General features: G+C 33.4%; 2 protein-coding genes across 2 annotated transcripts; one reads left to right on the top strand and one right to left on the bottom strand.

Annotated features, from left to right (window-relative positions):
* Positions 1–139: 139 nt before the first annotated feature.
* LOC132562515 (NADH dehydrogenase [ubiquinone] 1 beta subcomplex subunit 7-like) lies at positions 140–4178 on the top strand. Its single transcript, XM_060227261.1, has 3 exons — positions 140–296; positions 2764–2932; positions 3922–4178. Exons 1-3 carry the CDS (start codon positions 176–178, stop codon positions 4025–4027), a joined length of 396 nt encoding a protein of 131 aa, XP_060083244.1. The 5' UTR covers positions 140–175; the 3' UTR covers positions 4028–4178.
* A 5019-nt stretch (positions 4179–9197) lies between these two features.
* LOC132562530 (elongation of very long chain fatty acids protein 7-like) lies at positions 9198–16929 on the bottom strand. Its single transcript, XM_060227275.1, has 7 exons — positions 16870–16929; positions 16229–16416; positions 15590–15670; positions 14931–14987; positions 14414–14519; positions 13775–13911; positions 9198–12314 (listed from the first exon to the last, which is right to left on the bottom strand). The coding sequence occupies exons 1-7, from the start codon at positions 16925–16927 to the stop codon at positions 12105–12107; spliced, it is 837 nt and encodes a 278-aa protein (XP_060083258.1). The 5' UTR covers positions 16928–16929; the 3' UTR covers positions 9198–12104.
* Positions 16930–17711: the final 782 nt, after the last annotated feature.

Here is a 17711-nt window from a genome sequence, read left to right as displayed (position 1 = left end):
ACTATAGAAAAGAACATAAGTTTTGTTGTATATTTCAAATTCATGTAATTTTAGTTGAATATAATGAATTACGATAAAAACATGTCTTCATAATTTATAAACAAAATATATGTATTTCTTTTATTTTTATGAACTTAAGCGATTGTCGCCATTGAAAGCCTGTCTCAGTGGCAAAATGGGGATGGTAATGTCATCAGGTTACCGGGAATGGAAGGAACCACATTTGCATCCTAATCGTCTGGAGCCCCCTACTTTTGACGCCAATTATGGATTTCCCAATGGTCGTAAAGAGAGAGGTATCACGATCATTTGTCTTTTCAATTTGACCATTTCACCTTCAACTGTTCTGATTGATCCTCAATACCCCAATGAAAATTTTCTGAGCACCAACACATTGGTATTTGTAATAAAGTGGAATGTAAGACATGCAAAATGCTCAACGCGAATTGATATTTGCAAAATGCTGAAAATGAAATGCGTAATGTGAAATGTCAAACAGTATGTTTTTTATCAATAAGATTTATAATCGAACTGGAAGGGATACAGAAAGCGTCCATAGTTGCCCGTAGGCCTAGAGCAGGTGTCGAACATTCAGTATATCAAAATAAGAGGGTTTATTTCATTAAAAATAGTTCATTTAAAGCATATTGCATTCAGCACAAAATATCAATCTGATTATGCTTTTCACATTCAGCATTTCAAATGAAGCATTTCAAAGAAAGGATTTAGCATAATGCTCTTTGCATAAAGTACCAAGCGTAATGCATTAAAAGCAAGTAAGTGTTCAGTTATATTGGATGTCTCAAACTAAATGAAAAGAAATGTCATGACAGGACTCTTACCTTTATATAGATGTAGATGATTTATTATCCTCAAACAGGTATGAACTTAATGACTTTAGGTTAACTTAAAATCTTTCAACTAATTGGAATTAAAGATAAAGCATTTCACATTTGGCATGAAACATGTTGTACTGGCCTTCCAAAAGATAATAACAACACAAATTATTCATTGTTGAACAGTTCAAGACTTGTGATTTAATATAAAAAAGATTAAGCATGTTGAGCACACTCTTGCAATGGGAAAGAGCCCTGCTTTTGAGTTGCAGCTACCGATTTGGGTAATGAAATTGTTACTTGAATGCATAGTGATTTAAAACAGATAGACATGTAGTTCTTTCAAACATTTGCATCAAAACAGGGTGTCATAATTCAACATGCAGGGCTCTCACCCCATTTTGGGACTGGGGCCAAGGGTCCGGGGCCCCTAGAATTGGGAATAATAACAGTGTTTTCCTTAGAATTGGGAAAAAAGATACTATTTTGCATTGGGAATTGGGTCAAATATCTGCCCCAAATCTGGCAGATCGAGAGCCCTGACATGACTCAATAGCCAATAAAATATTGTATAATATTCATTTCTCTTATCTAACTTTGTGTTAAAATGACAATCTACATCACTGACTTTGTTCTCCATTGACTGCACTTTATAGTCATTGGGACCATTCAGTGCAAATATCTCAGGTGAGTGTGTATTTACCTGTGTTCTTTTTTTTTAGACACATTATAAGCAATGGAGGTGATCAAGTTTGTTGTTTTTACAAAAAATAAGTCAACGGAATTGTTTGTTTTTTGTGTAAAAATGTATGATGTTGCATATATTTTTTGGCTGTGATGAATTTTTGATGCAGATGTTTGAAAGCTCTTAGTGTCTCTATTTCAAATTACCTCACACTTGAGTATCAAATTTTATTACTCAAATTGGTAAGTGTTACTTAAATGTTGGAATATTACCCATATGTGGGAGTGTGCCCAATTTGTTAAAGGCTGAACTTAAAACAAGAATATTTTTTGCTACAACATTTTACAGGTTGGGCACATATGGTAATATCATAGTCCTACATTTAAGTAACATTTACTGCTAAATGGTTTCTCAAATAGGAAATGATTTGAAATAGAAACACATAAAGTTCATTCAGAACATTGTAACAAAAATGACTTTTATATGATTTTTAACATTTCCCAATTTAGCATTGAACATTTCATGAATTTGTTTTTTGGTTATTAAAGAGAGGTTATTTAAAGGGAAATGTTGATGATGGAGGATTAAAAATCTGGACCCCATGACCATCAGTTCACTTGTCTACCAGACGAGCAAGATTAAAATCACATATTTTCAGTATTTATAACTTATATACAAACTTTACCTATATGTTGTCACACTCTGGTCAATCTCTCCTATATTACTTCATAAGCACATATACCTTGCTTTGCATTCATCTGATTATCAGTCAAGTCATTGGAGAAAAAGTGCCACCAACCAATTACTATGTTACACAATCCAGTGACCAATAAGGTATATTTTTCCTCGACATAATGTGACCCAGTGATTGAAATTCATTTGGTAAGCATGGTCCAATACTGAAATTTGTTTTTATATCAGCATTTTGACATAGCAAAATGACTTCCTCTTCTCCATATCACTTGACTTTCTCAGCAACAAGTCATTTGACTGTCACTTTATCAGAAAGCAACACAAGAAATATGACGTAACTTCTTTCAGCATCAATCTACTACTAGTCATCAGTATTTAGCCCTCTATTCCTTTTGTGCATAATGTATGTACAAGTTGATGTCAGGTTTTATTTTATTTGTATGAAATATTAAATGTATTACATGTATTTAAGTTTAGTCAGACCACCTCACATCTTCTATGTTAAGACTCTGTAATATTCTGCTAATTGTGAGTTTTTGTTTATTTCAGAGCCTACTCTTACATATGAAGAAATGGTAGCATATAAAATACCAGAAGAATTTCGGGATTACTGCGCCCATCATTATGCTGAATTACAAAAATGTTTTCGGAAGCATATGCCATTCGGTTACAGATGTTCTCATGAAAAGCACCATTGGGATGATTGCCAGTTTGATGAGTACGTAAAATTATAAGAATTTGAGATTGATGAATATTAAAGCTGTAAGAAAATGAAGACCATATACAAAATACTTATCTCTTTAAATCTCCTTCCACACACTGTTTTCTACTTTAGTGTACATAGGATTACAGTACAGCTGAAAAAGTTGGTTGCTTCCATCTCATACGCTACATACGTCAGTGTTAGTACGCTCCACACTGGTCATTTGTCTGATGGTGACTGTGCAGTCATCAAAAGTCACACTCTAATCTTCTTCTGGTTGCGTTATAAGAACTTCTGTTCTATTGACATTACCAACCTGAAGAAAATGTTTAAAAAAATGTTCCTGTTGTTCAAATTTTTATCAAAAGACTGTGAGGGAATACCACATTGCAATTGTATAGAATGGACCTGTGACAATTTATGAAATACAAAGATGTATTTACACAAAAAAGCATTCAGTATCACCATATTCACATAACCTGAATATCATATGCTGTATTGATTCCTGTAGTCTCTCCATTTCTTATTGTATCTTCATCAACCTGATTTCAAATGTTCCTCACAAGGATGTGATATATTTTAACCTTAAAATGTTTCATATTGCAGGAACCAGTGTCTCAGTCAGCATTTGTTCATATCTGCATATGAAAACTTTAATATAACTATATCTTTAATTATTTTACGATAACTGCTAAACAAGCTATCAGCTCATATCAATCACATTTGTTGGTCCAACTGGAGATGTGTAAGGGGTCTTGCTGTGAGAGGAAACTTATTCAAGGTCAATTCTCTAACAGCTGTTCCTAAATTTAAGTACCTTAATAAAACCTCCTTCAAATATCAAGTATACAAAAAAATTACAAAGTAATTGTTGTATTTCAGGATTCAATGTCAAGGTTAAAGTATTGATAAAAAGTCAATTATAATTCTTATATATTTACTCAGATTTCTCATTCATGAAATTTTAAAGATCTTTTATTGGTTTAAACTTTCTTTTCTTTCAGATTTGTGATTAGGATGAAAGAATATGAACGTGAAAAAAGATTATTACAACGGGCTGCAAGAAAGAAAATTAATTCACCAACAGACACTGAGACATTGGAAGACTAGATATTGTTTTAAAAGAATTCAATTTGTAAATATGAAGGCTACATGTGCACCCTGAAAAGGGTAATAAAACAAGACAACTTGAAAAAATATTATACAAAGTTGCAGCATTTGTATGTTTGAAATTAATTAATAAAATTTGATGTATGTGAAATTTTGTATTTGCTGGTTTTATTTAAACTTTTCGAAGTTAGTATGTACGAGCAGTCACTTTTCCTTTTAGCGACATTTACTTTGTTTTACGTTCTAACACATAATGACCTTGGTCCTGTGAAGAGCACCTTTAAAAAGATACATCTAAAGTTGGTACTAATGAGTGTTCCAAATTCCTTAACACAGACCAACATAATATGCTGTATTGCCTGGGACATTATCATTACAGTGGCAAATACTAAATTAAATCATCTGAATGAAAACACTAGCCTTCTTTTGGTAACACAGTACAGAATCCGTAGATCAAGGGCACCAACTGGATACCCTGTGTGTGTCAGGCCAGTAATGAATAAGGACAAGGGGGCCCATGGACTGTACACATCTATAACCAGGTAATAATCAAATCTACTTACATGGGATAATGCATCCCCTTACATTCTGTCATTTATTAATCCATCAATAATACTTGGTATTTCAAGAATTACTGGATGGATCTTCCTCAAATTTCACATGTAGCTCCCCTTTGACCCCTAGTCTGCCTTGTGATTTTAGGATTGATTAGAAAGACCAAATGGTTGACAGAGGGCCATCTTGGATTTTGACAATGAAAGTTTGATATTGCTACATCTTAATAAGTTCTCTATTGATCTCCTTGGTTCATAGTTGTGTGGTTTGATTTTGGGACGATTAGAAAAACATTTTGATTTTGACAATAAAAGTTTGTTATCACTTTTTCTTGAGAAGTATTGCATGAATCTTTCTCAAATTTCCTACGTAGGTTCCCCTTGGTCCCTAGTTGTGCTCTTTTGATTTTGGGACTGATGAAATGTCTAACTTGGCAGACAGGCCAATTTCAGATTTTTACTATGAAAGTTTGTTATTTATTTTCTTGAGAACTGGAGGAATCTTTATCAAATGTAGGTTTCCCTAAGTCACTATTTGTGCCAAAAACAAAGAAAAGAATGTAAGATATGACACTTATAGAAAATAAAGATCAAATGTTGGTGGGCTTCTGGGTTCTCTTGTACAGTTGAATGTACCTATGAAAGACCATTTCACCCTGTTTCCCCTTGAATCTTATTACCACAAATCACATCACATTATTTTCACCTTTAGTGAACATTACCATCTCATACCCTGTATACTTCAAAGACATGTTTCTCAATGGCCATTCATCTCATGTGCATGACCATGCAGGCATCAATAATCTCACAAATTTGTTATTGATTGTGATATTTGGTGTCAAACACACATTTCAATTCCCACATTTTATTATAATTTCACTTACACTTGTAAAATTCCAAGGATTAACTTCTGGCAAGTTTTTTTTTATACTTGTTTACATTGTGACCCTCTTTTGGACCCCATCTTCTAACTTCTTGGGAATCAACCACTGGTAGATCCAGAGGGGATGCACCCAGTGTGCACCCCCTTCTAAAATTACCCAAGTGACCATATTTATTTTTTGTGAAAACAATAAACTGAAATTTCATGATCATACATGCTTATAGGTCTACTGTACTTAAATTACATACGGACTGGGGATTTTTGTTCATATTCATGAAAAAAAATTCAGAGCTATACCCCAAATTAGACTCTGAAAAAATGTTATTATAATTAAAAGGACCTATGCTTTCATTGACAAGTTCTTTCCTTTTCGTATTTGGAGAATTACCTATCTCTATATATCATTAATGATCTCAAGTTTTCATTCTATTATTTTACCTGCCAGGTATGCAAGAATGGACCTGAAGGGCGGAGTATTGCATCATTGATGGTCATTTAAGATTTTACTATAATGCAAAATTTGAATTAAGTTACTTTTCCGCGTAGTCTCAAGACTTAACATAGATAAGCATGAACAAAAACCCTAGATATGAAATTTGGTCAGATAATTTGTCAGAAATCCAAGATACATGAGTACATTTGTAGACCATTTTTTTGCAATTGAACCGAAACTGATAATTAAATACTAGCGACCAATAAAAACCTGACACATGCACATGCAAAATTTGCGAAAAAGATCCTTCCATTTCTTTTCAAGAAATAGCATTAAGAAGCATTTTCAGTCAAAATGCAAGAGGTCATTTTTATTTTCCTGATGTTGCAGTCCTAAAATTCAACTTGTACAGCTGCAAATAATGGGAAATCTGTATATGAAAGAGAACACTAGAGCTCTTCCCTACAAATAGTAAATGGAGACTTTGAAGGATATTATAAGTGGAGAGTGGCCTCTAGGGATGTAGCTGCCTTTAAACAAATACATCTGCGGTATACATGTAATTTTGATAGTGCAAATTAAATGCCAAACATCCAAATTTCTTTCCAGGTTTTCCCTCCAAATCCCTACTGGGGCTTCATCCCTGGATGCTTCTACCCCTGCATCCCTGATTGGCTACTTGTCAGGCCTTAGATGAAGGCCAATTATTTATTCTGCAAAACACAAACGTCTTTATCATTTGGATCAATTTAATATAGAAATAATGTAACTACATGTGTAACAGTTTTCAAGTGTGAAAAAAGCAAACAAAGAATTATGTCAATGAAAGTTTCACAACTTCTTTCTAGATCTTCTTCCTTTGTTCTATATATTATATATCATAATCTTTGTGCAATATATTATATAGTAATATATGAAATAAAATAGAATTTATACTAAAGCAAACCTAATGTGATAGCCATCACAAAATATGTGAATTATAAACAGATAATTATACTGTGATAAAAATTATTGGACTAACCAGCTGTGATGCAAAACTAAAATAACTGCACATGCAAATCAATATAATCATGAACATGTCTTAAAATCACTTTTGTTCATACGCCAGAGAATGTATGTATTGCACCTGAAGATATGTATCAGAGGCTGTGTAAGAAGCACCTAAGGATATGTTACATAGAGAATGTATCTAAAGCACCAAGAAGTCAATGTGCTGTATATACACATATTTAACCCATCATAAACATCTTATTTTAATCAACAATATATAGATGAGTAAGATATTTATCAGAATGTTTGCACATTTACTTCTCTTGGTTGACAAAGCATAAAAAAACACTACTGTTTATTTTCAATTATAAAAGTAAATATGCTACATGCACCGGGATACTGGCCATCCATCCAAGAGATAACTGTGCTTGATGCTGCTTAACTTTGTCAAGACATGACACTTTATCACACAGCCACAAAAGCTCTACAACACTGTGCAGATGAAATGCCCATATCCCTGAACTTCCACAAAAACTCGTATTCAAGAGGATACCTTAAAACCAACTAATTTTGTTTCCAAATCTTAAACTTATAATGACAAAATGTTTTAGCAATGCCAACAAAAATAGTGTGAATTAAGAAAAATTATATTTGGTGTATATAATGAATAATGAAGTTGTGACTACTAGTATTTATACAATGTTAGTGAATCAGACATGCAATTCTTTGGCAAGCTTTCCATATGAAATTGATTGTTCATGTTAAGTAAATACCATTTAACAAAGATAAAAAATGAATTTTCATGTTCACTGAATTAAAAATCTGAAATGTTGGAAGCAATGAATTAGTGACAGTACTATATCAGTCAATACTGGCAAAAATGTCTTTCACACAATAACAGATACTATTTTTAATATCAGTGTGAAAGACATCAAAACAATACAATGCAAATTTTTACTTAAAAATAAATTCAATGTATTAAATGATTGAATTCTCTATATTCTCTTAACATAAAAAGATGATTTGGATGGTTTCAAAATACATCTGCATAATAATATCTTACAGGCAAGAGTCTATTACACCAATAATCTTGTATCCAAGTTAGGAAAAACGACACAATAAATATCAAAACAATCTTTCAGAAACACAGAACATCATAGAGAACTTTCTTTGTATATATAAACCATGTTGTTTTAATGAAAAAAACACCCTAAACAACTAAAATTAAAAAATGTTTATAATCATAACGCAATAACAATGGATAAGAATGGGATTGATATTCAATATGACTCCCAAAAAATAAATCCATTAATAAGACAAGTGTTCAAAGATTTTGTGAATAAAAATTGTGATCAACCTACGATAAATATATAGATATTGAAAAAAAAGGACCTTTATCATAGAAATAAAACCTACATTATTGATACATAATGTGTAAGTCTAGCAAGACCTTAAAAGATAATCTTTGATTAACAATAAAGAAAATCCCAACCCTTTTGATCTGCTATGACTTGGAACCTGATTATTTTGGTCAAGACCTCTGATCAGTTCATAAAGGAACACACCCAACCTGACATCATTCTTTGCTCTGAATCGCCTATCAATATGTAGAAGAAACATACCCTCCCTTTCAAAGACAGGATCAGTTATTGATGTTTAGCTCAAGCATACCCTCCCTTCAAGGACAGGATTACCTATTGATGTGTAGATCAAACATACCCTCCCTTTCAAGGACAGGATCAGCTATTGATGTGTAGATCAACCATACCCTCCCTTTCAAGGACAGGATCAGCTATTGATGTGTAGATCAAACATACCCTCCCTTTCAAGGACAGGATCAGCTATTGATGTGTAGATCAAACATACCCTCCCTTTCAAGGACAGGATCAGCTATTGATGTGTAGATCAAACATACCCTCCCTTTCAAGGACAGGATCAGCTATTGATGTGTAGATCAACCATACCCTCCCTTTCAAGGACAGGATCAGCTATTGATGTGTAACCATACCCTCCCTTTCAAGGACAGGATCAGCTATACCCTCCCTTTCAAGGACAGGATCAGCTATTGATGTGTAGATCAAACATACCCTCCCTTTCAAGGACAGGATCAGCTATTGATGTGTAGATCAAACATACCCTCCCTTTCAAGGACAGGATCAGCTATTGATGTGTAGATCAAACATACCCTCCCTTTCAAGGAAAGGATCAGCTATTGATGTGTAGATCAAACATACCCTCCCTTTCAAGGACAGGATCAGCTATTGATGTGTACATCAACCATACCCTCCCTTTCAAGGACAGGATCAGCTATTGATGTGTAGATCAAAAATACCCTCCCTTTCAAGGACAGGATCAACAATTGATGTGTGGATCAAACATGCCCTACCTTTCACAGACAGGATCAACAATTGATGTGTAGATCAAACATTCCCTTCCTTTCATGTACAGGATTACCTATTGATGTGTAGATCAAACATACACTCCCTTCAAGGACAGGACACCTATTGATGTGTAGATCAAACATTTCCTTCCTTCAAGGACAGGACACCCATTGATTTGTAGATCAAACATTCCCTTCCTTCAAGGACAGGACACCTATTGATGTGTAGATCAAACAATCCCTTCCTTCAAGGACAGGACACCTATTGATGTGTAGATCAAAAATTCCCTTCCTTCAAGGACAGGACATCTATTGATGTGTAGATCAACCATACCCTCCCTTCAAGGACAGGACTCCTATCGATGTGTAGATCAAACATACCCTTCCTTCAAGGACAGGATCAACAACTGATGTGTAGATCAAACATTCCTTCCCTTTCAAGGACAGGATCAGCTATTGATGTGTAGATCAAACATTCCCACCCTTTCAAGGACAGGATCAGCTATTGATGTGTAGATCAAACGTTCCCTTCCTTCAAGGACAGGACACATATTGATGTGTAGATCAAACATTTCATCCATTCTCGGGACAGAATCACCTGCCAATATGTAGATCACTTTTACCAACCATTCTCTAATGGGAATAATAGTGTTATATCACACTCACCTATCAATGTGTAAATCATTTGTCAAGCTTAATTTTCTTTCTATTCTATTACATGTAAAAGAGATACATTGAATTCATAAACTGTATGTAATTAATTATAGACAGACTGTAAATAAATGATTGATCAACAATAGAATTTTTCTAAACATCTTAATCACACAAAATAATATGACATCGTCAATGGTTCAGAACTACCAATGTAACCACAACTACCTGGTATTTTGCATTCTGATCAAGTTCGGCTGTAACCTTTTTATCAATAGGGCATTTGACTGCAAACATTTCAAATTGTAATGACCCTATTGTTGGCATCAACTTTCAGTATATCCAGTCAGGACTGTCTGAAGTTAGAATGCACTTTTCTCCCCCAAGTCACTGAATTTTCCTTCATTTAAGCCATCACCCACAAATAAGTCCCTCTCCACTTTTTTGTGTCTTCGAGGAACTAGGTCTAAGTAAGGTATGAAAATTAACAAAGATGGTAGACCCTAATGAATGATGGGATGCTCACAAATAAGCCCATCCTCTAGTTGGAGGTATAAAGGTAATAACTAAACAAAAATTGTTAAGATAGTATGATATTCTCATAATGAATCAAAATTGAACAAAAATAGTATGCCAATAAAAAACGGGTTCACACGAGGACGGATATATGTGCACCAGGATGGGTCATTGTTTTACCACATGTATATATCCCTATGTAGTGAGGATACGGAATAATTTACAACTGTTACATACAACACACTTTAACAAGATTTCTGCAGAAGCCAATGTAACTGAAATAATAACATTAATAATCTGAAAATATGCCGTAGCATCCCTTTAGGAGTTCTTAAAATCAAAACACTGATAGTGAAAAAAATCAAGATACTGTTAGTCGTTGGTAGCCATATTGGATTTCAGAAGCAGCTCAATAAAAATTCCTAGTTAAAACTTTCAGCACTTCATGGTGTATTGCTAGTCAAAGAGGAATATTTTTATTATGCTTTAATCCTTTTTCTTTTTGTTATCATCATCAGTAACCAATTGTCCTGACACAGGACAACAGATGACGATAGGAAGTCACAATTACCCAATCATAGACCTGAATTGCCATTCCAAGCATTCAAATAAAGAAACTGACATGAAGAAGTCTGAACAAGATAATCCCAAGGGAAGTAACAAACAATATACTGATCTTAGATTTCACACAAGAAATCTGAGGTCTTTGGGATTCACAGAATAATGCATGAAACAACCACTATAGCTGCCAACATCATGATCCAGACATACAGTACTACTTTTTAAGGGGACACGCAAAGATATCATTTTTTCAGACATCACCTGATATGCAAATTATTTGAAACATTTTGGTCTGTTGGTTTTTGTATCAAATTTAGTCGTGTTGAATTTTCTGATATAAACCATACAATGTATTACATAGTCCTGTAAGTCACACATATAATTGATGTTGTAAATCACATATATAATTGATGTTGTATACCATTTAACAGTCATTCAAGGACCAAAAATGTTCAAATAAATCTGATGAGGTCATGTTTGTTCTACAGCATTACAGTGCACCACAAATAATCATCACCTCAGCAATATCACGAATATCTTCTTCAGTTTATCTACAGTTTGAAATGTTGAACATATTCCTCAAAAAACCAAGCAAATAACATGACATTCCCTATATATAGCATGTTGATTTCTCTATATTAATGGGACAATTTAGAAATGTATGGGTCATTTGTGCCTGGACTCGTAGGTAGATTAATAACTGGATTGTTTAGTAATGTATCTACGCAATGCCAAACAGACCACTACCTTAATCAAAACATGTAGTTCTACCAGTGTATACATAAAACAAGGAAATGTCTAGTGAAAAACCAGAATCACAAACTTTGGATAGAGCTAACAGGTTAATTGCAGCAATTAAGTGACTTTTACAAATTTCTAAATATAATATATGTCAATATCTAAGTAATACGACAACAATCAGATCAAACTCAGTAGTACAACATAATTATTTCATATATATTTTGACAATGGAGGCACCTACCAAAGTGTTGTTAGTACTATTATATAAATAGTGTAAAAAAGGCACAAAGTAAAAGCATTTCAGTAAAAAAATAAATCAGATCTCTAACAATCGTGCAAATAACTAATGAACTAATCAACCAGGAACATCAATTAGTTTTCTCCTTGACACCATTCTGTGCAGCACCATTGCTCTGTGGCTTTGACCTGCGGGACATATATGCCTTGTAGTAGAAGTCCGCAAACAGCACAAGAAATATTCCTGCATACAGTGCAATCCAGTAGGCAAACAGTGTTGGATAATTACATTCCATGTACAATAATTGTGTGGCATGAATCAGGCAGAGTATGAACTGGGTCTGAAAAGTCAAACATACACCATAAACCATACCCTATAATCCACATTTAACTCTGTAACAAATGAAACTATATACACACTTACATCTTTCATGTTAAAAAAATATAACAGTGTAAGAAACAAAAACAAAACAAAAAAGATAACTCAGTGCCACTGACTGGCACAACTTTTAAATTCTTATGTATTTTCAAAACACTTTGTATCCAAACTGATTAACTCTCCGTGCCCATATCTCAAATAAAGAAAACATTTTTATTACTTGTAACCAAATATGCCAATACATGTTTTTAAATTATCTTTTCCTTTTCATCAAAATCAATTCATATCTTATTAAAATATCAAACTCTCAACTAAAGCCTATAAACAGAATATATTTCAAAAATTTGCAAAACTTTGAGTTTAACCATCGTGTTGATATAGTAATTGTACCTAGTAATATTATATATGCTTATAGCAAACTTTGGTGATGTTGAAGCTCTGCCCACTTCCCAAAGCTTCTTTGCCAAGCTGTCAATAGATTTGGATTTGGGTATATGTAAAGGTTTTAAAGTCTTTCTCTGTTAGGACTATCTATCATTCTTTAGATGAATTCCTGATCAGTACATACATGAAATCCATCATGTCTTTTTTTCTGAGTGTCACATAACCAAGATAAAAGCAAACATCAAGAAAATACTTTAGAGATTTCAATGTAGAAAATTGACAGCCTATGTACAAATCACAAATTCTAACAAAGATCAAAATAACCCCATTTGTCTTATTGTATTTAAGAGTTAGTACACTAATGCTAACAACTAATCTGTTGTGGTGCGATAGAGGATAGAGGTAAATGAGAGGACACCTTGTTTCTTTTTATGTGGTTCTTCACTTCATACATCTGATTTACTTAACAATGTAGCTTTAATCAAGCATTATTCTTTCATTTGCTTTGTTTTATATGATATTTTGTTATGTATATCCAGTATGTTGGCAACAAAAAAAAAAATTAACAAAACAAAAGATAATCCCATTTTAATCTAGAAAAAAGGCTCAGGATGTACCTGCATAACGACCAAGCTATGATCCAGGAATCTTTATTTTTATTAACTTATATGCATAGTTCTTGAAATTCTAAGTCAAATAGATGTTTGCAGTGATTGTCAACATTTGCCAATAAAAAGATTCATTATGGAACCATTTTTAAAGAATGAAAGTCAAATAGTAAATTTGGGGTCTTATTGGGTCCTTTTTTTATATAACATGCCACCTGACAACTGAAGTATCAACTCTTTTCTCAATGTGTGAAATATCAGCTAAAATAACAGGACACAGCATCCTTGAATTAACGGACCAGGCAAATACTCTTTATCTGTTACTGTATTTAAGTGAAGGTAGCGTGTAGTGTTGCCCTCTATATTTGATATTGAAGTGAAATGGGTGACATTTTACAGGTAATTAACATGTCTTACATGCTGCACTTACCAGCTGCATTTTTGTCATATACTTTTTCCACCAAAGATATTTTTGATATTGAGGTCCCAAAGCTGCCAGTCCATAGTAGGTATACATCATTAGATGGATAAAGGAATTCAACAGTGCATGGAAGGTACCAAATCCACCTGTAGCAGTAAACAGTGAAAATCCTCTGTCATATCTATTTTGCTTGTGACATTCTGGAAACAACTGCTAGAAGTTTTGTTATGAATTGAAACAAATCATTTGAAAAGTATTTCAATGTAGGTCAGGGAAATTTATTTTACAGAAATAGTCTCAAGTCTTGAAAAATGTAAATATTATGTCAATCTTGGGGCCTGTTTGTTTCTTTTATGCAACATGTCAGGAATTATCAGGACATACCTGCAAATTTTAACACTGGCCTTGAACGGTTTAGTAGAAGATCACCAGAAAGCAAAATACTTTTGTAGTATTTGTTTTATAAATGAAAAAATGTGGTCCCATTGTTCACGGTGATAAATGAAAACCGGGCTGGTAATAGTGTCTCTGCAGAGGGGAGACAACTCCTGTTTTACTGAAGTTTTCAGGTAGACAATCTTTCTACAGATTATATTACTACTTTTTCACATAAACAATATCACTACATGTGATAGAGAGAAACCATACCTGGCACAAACTTGACTCCAAACCACCAGGAAAACGGCATAATCCCATGATGGAATACATGCAGGAATGAAACCTGGCTAAACTTTTTTCTCATTATGAAGAAAATCTGAAATAAAATCAAATATTGCTCCAATTAACATCATGTTTAGTGTTTGAATTACATGCAAAAGAAAATATCTAGATCATCCACAGCTTCATCTACCATAACAAAATTTAAATTCAAATTAGATTTACAATCTGCTAATTGCAAAATTTGCCAATATCAATGTAAATATAATTGGAAAGTACATTTTGTATTGTCTAATTTTACCTATGGTCATATCATATGTTCTGTAAGAGAAGTATTAAAAAATAAAAAAGAATACTGCAGAACATGACTGGCCATGTCATGAAATTCTCTTATTGGTATAAAGATCATCAGTTCATGCATGACATATCACAAAAAGTTAATATAACTTGTAGTTAAGATTAAACAGTACATGCCACTTTATATTCCATAATACAATAATGTACTTACGGTGTCAAAAAGTTCAATGAACTTGGATATGTAAAACCACCAGCAAGTACTTGCCATCTGCAAAATCATAAAAGAAACATGTAATTAAACATACATAATCATCATGTTGGGCTGATGTCTTTCATATGAAACCATATATTAAATATTACTAGTGAAAGACTCAGTGAAGACAAATTATAATGTATGCATTTTCCAGCCATAACAAGTAAAAATTAATGTTTTGTTCACATCAATCTAACTAAAAAAGCTACGTTGATCTTGTAGAGAATCAAACTATACAACTTCAGATGAAGATCCAGTGTTCATAGGTTTGATCCCTGTACAGGTTGGTCTGAAGCCAAGATCATGACCATTCTGTTTTCTTGCATTTATGAAGCTTTCTTTCATTTGCTCTGGATGGTATGTGAGGGTAGCCTACATTTGCTATAAAAAAACCTCACCTCAAAATGACCTTGACTGGTAATGGGCCAATAAAATGAGAAGATAAACAAGTAACAATCTATCTAATCAAGGAGTATGGTGTAGTAATAGTTAGATAAGACATTACAATGAAGTAGTTTATTCTATCATTGTATTGGGAAATCAAACTTAATTTTGTTGGACATTTCTATACAGTTCACATATTTATAGCATTCTTTGAGCTTGTCAATGTTTCTTACCCTCACAGCAGCCTTAGAGTTGGAGTAATCTACTGGCTGACAATGTAAGCTGTAACCAGTGGCCCAGCCCGACAACAGGAACTGTTGGGAAAATATACACAGTACATAGTATGTGGGACATATATGAAAGAAGGGTAATATAAGACTTATAATTTGTCCATATCCCACAGAAACAAATTATTTGCCATCTTCATACATAAATCTTAAACCTGCACCTCTTGAAAACACTCACTTTTCACTAATGTGTAGTATACAGTGTATTAATTTTTAACACACACACCAAAATGAATTTGCAAGTCCCAGCAAGTGATATAAGTGGTTTAACAGAAAAGTTTTTTTCAGTCATTAAATAAGAAGTTTTACACCTGCTATTAAGGCCATTTGGACTTCCAGTAGGTAAACATTACATACAGTTCAGATATTATCCTTATAGTATTAACTGTTGCATGGATTGACTCCAAAATCAGCCATTATACTCAGTGCCATTTTCATATCTGACTGACAGATACTTTCACATATTTCATTCAATTGTAATTGTACTGCCATTGGGTTTTTAGTTACAATTAAATTTTCACAACTACATCAAATAAATGATATCATGGTAATACAAAACATTTCAGTGAAAAAAAAATAACATACCTCCACAAAAATATATGTAGAGAGAGCTACCATTCCCAAGTTATACACCAACAAGATATTTTTGATCTCCATTGGTTTCCGGTTTGCCATCAGCGTGGGGCCAAGTAACACAATTGTTATGTACAACACACAGATAATGAGGCTAGGGACAAAACTGGACATCATAAACCAATCCTCTACACGTGGATCTGAAAAAAAAATATGCAAACTTTAAGTAATATAGTCTGTATTTTTATGTCAATAGTTCCACTTTAAAGCAATTTAGGACTCAAGAGGTCCTGATCCACTGATTTATTGTGATAAAGTTTGGATTTAAAATTCTCAATGAAATAAAGAACTGAGAATGTGTTCACACGTTTGAGTCAAAGCAGCACCATTCTTTTAACAATACAATAAAGATATTCAAAGATTTTTGAATTATGACTCAGATTTGATATCACTAGTTTATTTCAACAGCTTAAGATAACCAGGTAGAGTAGATTTTCTGTCAGAACTATAAAATTTTACATTAACTACAAAAAAAAATCTGTTGTGCAGTACTCAAAACATGAAAATGTACATTCCTAAAGGAAATTGTGTTCATAGTTTTGATTATTCTAATTCACGAATGTGTCTAACAGTTGCGATGAAAAGGTATTTACCTGCATTGACAAGAACCTCATCCCACATTTTCTGGGCATCTACTATGAATCCTGCCATTTCTAAAGCTTTCTACCAGATCTTGCCTACTTTTATCTGAAAACAAAAACAATTATTTACAGACGTTATCAAAAGTATGGAAACCTAACATGGGTGGTCGGAATACACTCGCCTTTCACCTAGCCGTCCTGGGTTTGACTACTAGAACAAATGTGAAAAGGCAGTGGTCACCTACCTGACCACGTGGGTTTTCCCCGGGTACTCCGATTTCCTCTCACAATAAGACCTCTCATACACTTCCATCCGGGCCAACAAGAGTAATTAGCATAAGTTCAAATAACTTGTTTCACAATTGTTGTAAAATATATAAAGTTTATAAACCCAGCATATCTATCCTGCAAGGGAACCAAAGAAACATTTTCTGACTCTTAGGAGGAGGGCAGACATATTATTACAGTGATGTAGCATTTGTTCACATTTTTATGAAGATACAATAGATGTAGGTGGGATTATCATCAGGCATGGGTTTATAGCTATATAAATACGGTAACTAAAGTTTAAATTTTTTTTCCTAAATTAATTTTCATTAACACAGTACTCCAAGAGATGACACAACAATCAACCAAAGACAACAGCTAAATTCATACCACATGTTTAGGCAGCTATTTTTCATTTTACTGTGAACATTGGTATGACAATCATTCTAATTTGCTGCAGTAAATCAGTCATGTGAATAATTTGTCTTTTTGAATCAGCATATCAACCAATATGGGAATAACAGGTGACCATAGAAAATCCAAACAAGAATATTATACTGTGACTTTTATCCTTACAGGATTAATTT

The sequence above is a fragment of the Ylistrum balloti genome, unplaced genomic scaffold, assembly GCF_031769215.1.
Source record: "Ylistrum balloti isolate Yb309-2 unplaced genomic scaffold, AGI_CSIRO_Ybal_v1 Utg371442, whole genome shotgun sequence".
Lineage (NCBI taxonomy): Eukaryota > Metazoa > Mollusca > Bivalvia > Pectinida > Pectinidae > Ylistrum > Ylistrum balloti.
This window is presented reverse-complemented; position numbering and strand designations above follow the sequence as displayed.

Excerpts from the sequence above, each read along its gene's own strand:
- LOC132562530 (XM_060227275.1), bottom strand. The coding sequence starts at position 16,927 with ATGGCAGGATTCATAGTAGATGCCCAGAAAATGTGGGATGAGGTTCTT. Across the intron at positions 15,671-16,228 it reads CTACATATATTTTTGTGGAG|TTCCTGTTGTCGGGCTGGGC; the intron begins GTATGTTATTTT and ends TTTTCCCAACAG. Across the intron at positions 14,988-15,589 it reads ACTCTAAGGCTGCTGTGAGG|ATGGCAAGTACTTGCTGGTG; the intron begins GTAAGAAACATT and ends ATGATTTTGCAG.
- LOC132562515 (XM_060227261.1), top strand. The coding sequence starts at position 176 with ATGGGGATGGTAATGTCATCAGGTTACCGGGAATGGAAGGAACCACAT. Across the intron at positions 297-2,763 it reads CAATGGTCGTAAAGAGAGAG|AGCCTACTCTTACATATGAA; the intron begins GTATCACGATCA and ends TGTTTATTTCAG. Across the intron at positions 2,933-3,921 it reads GATGATTGCCAGTTTGATGA|ATTTGTGATTAGGATGAAAG; the intron begins GTACGTAAAATT and ends CTTTTCTTTCAG.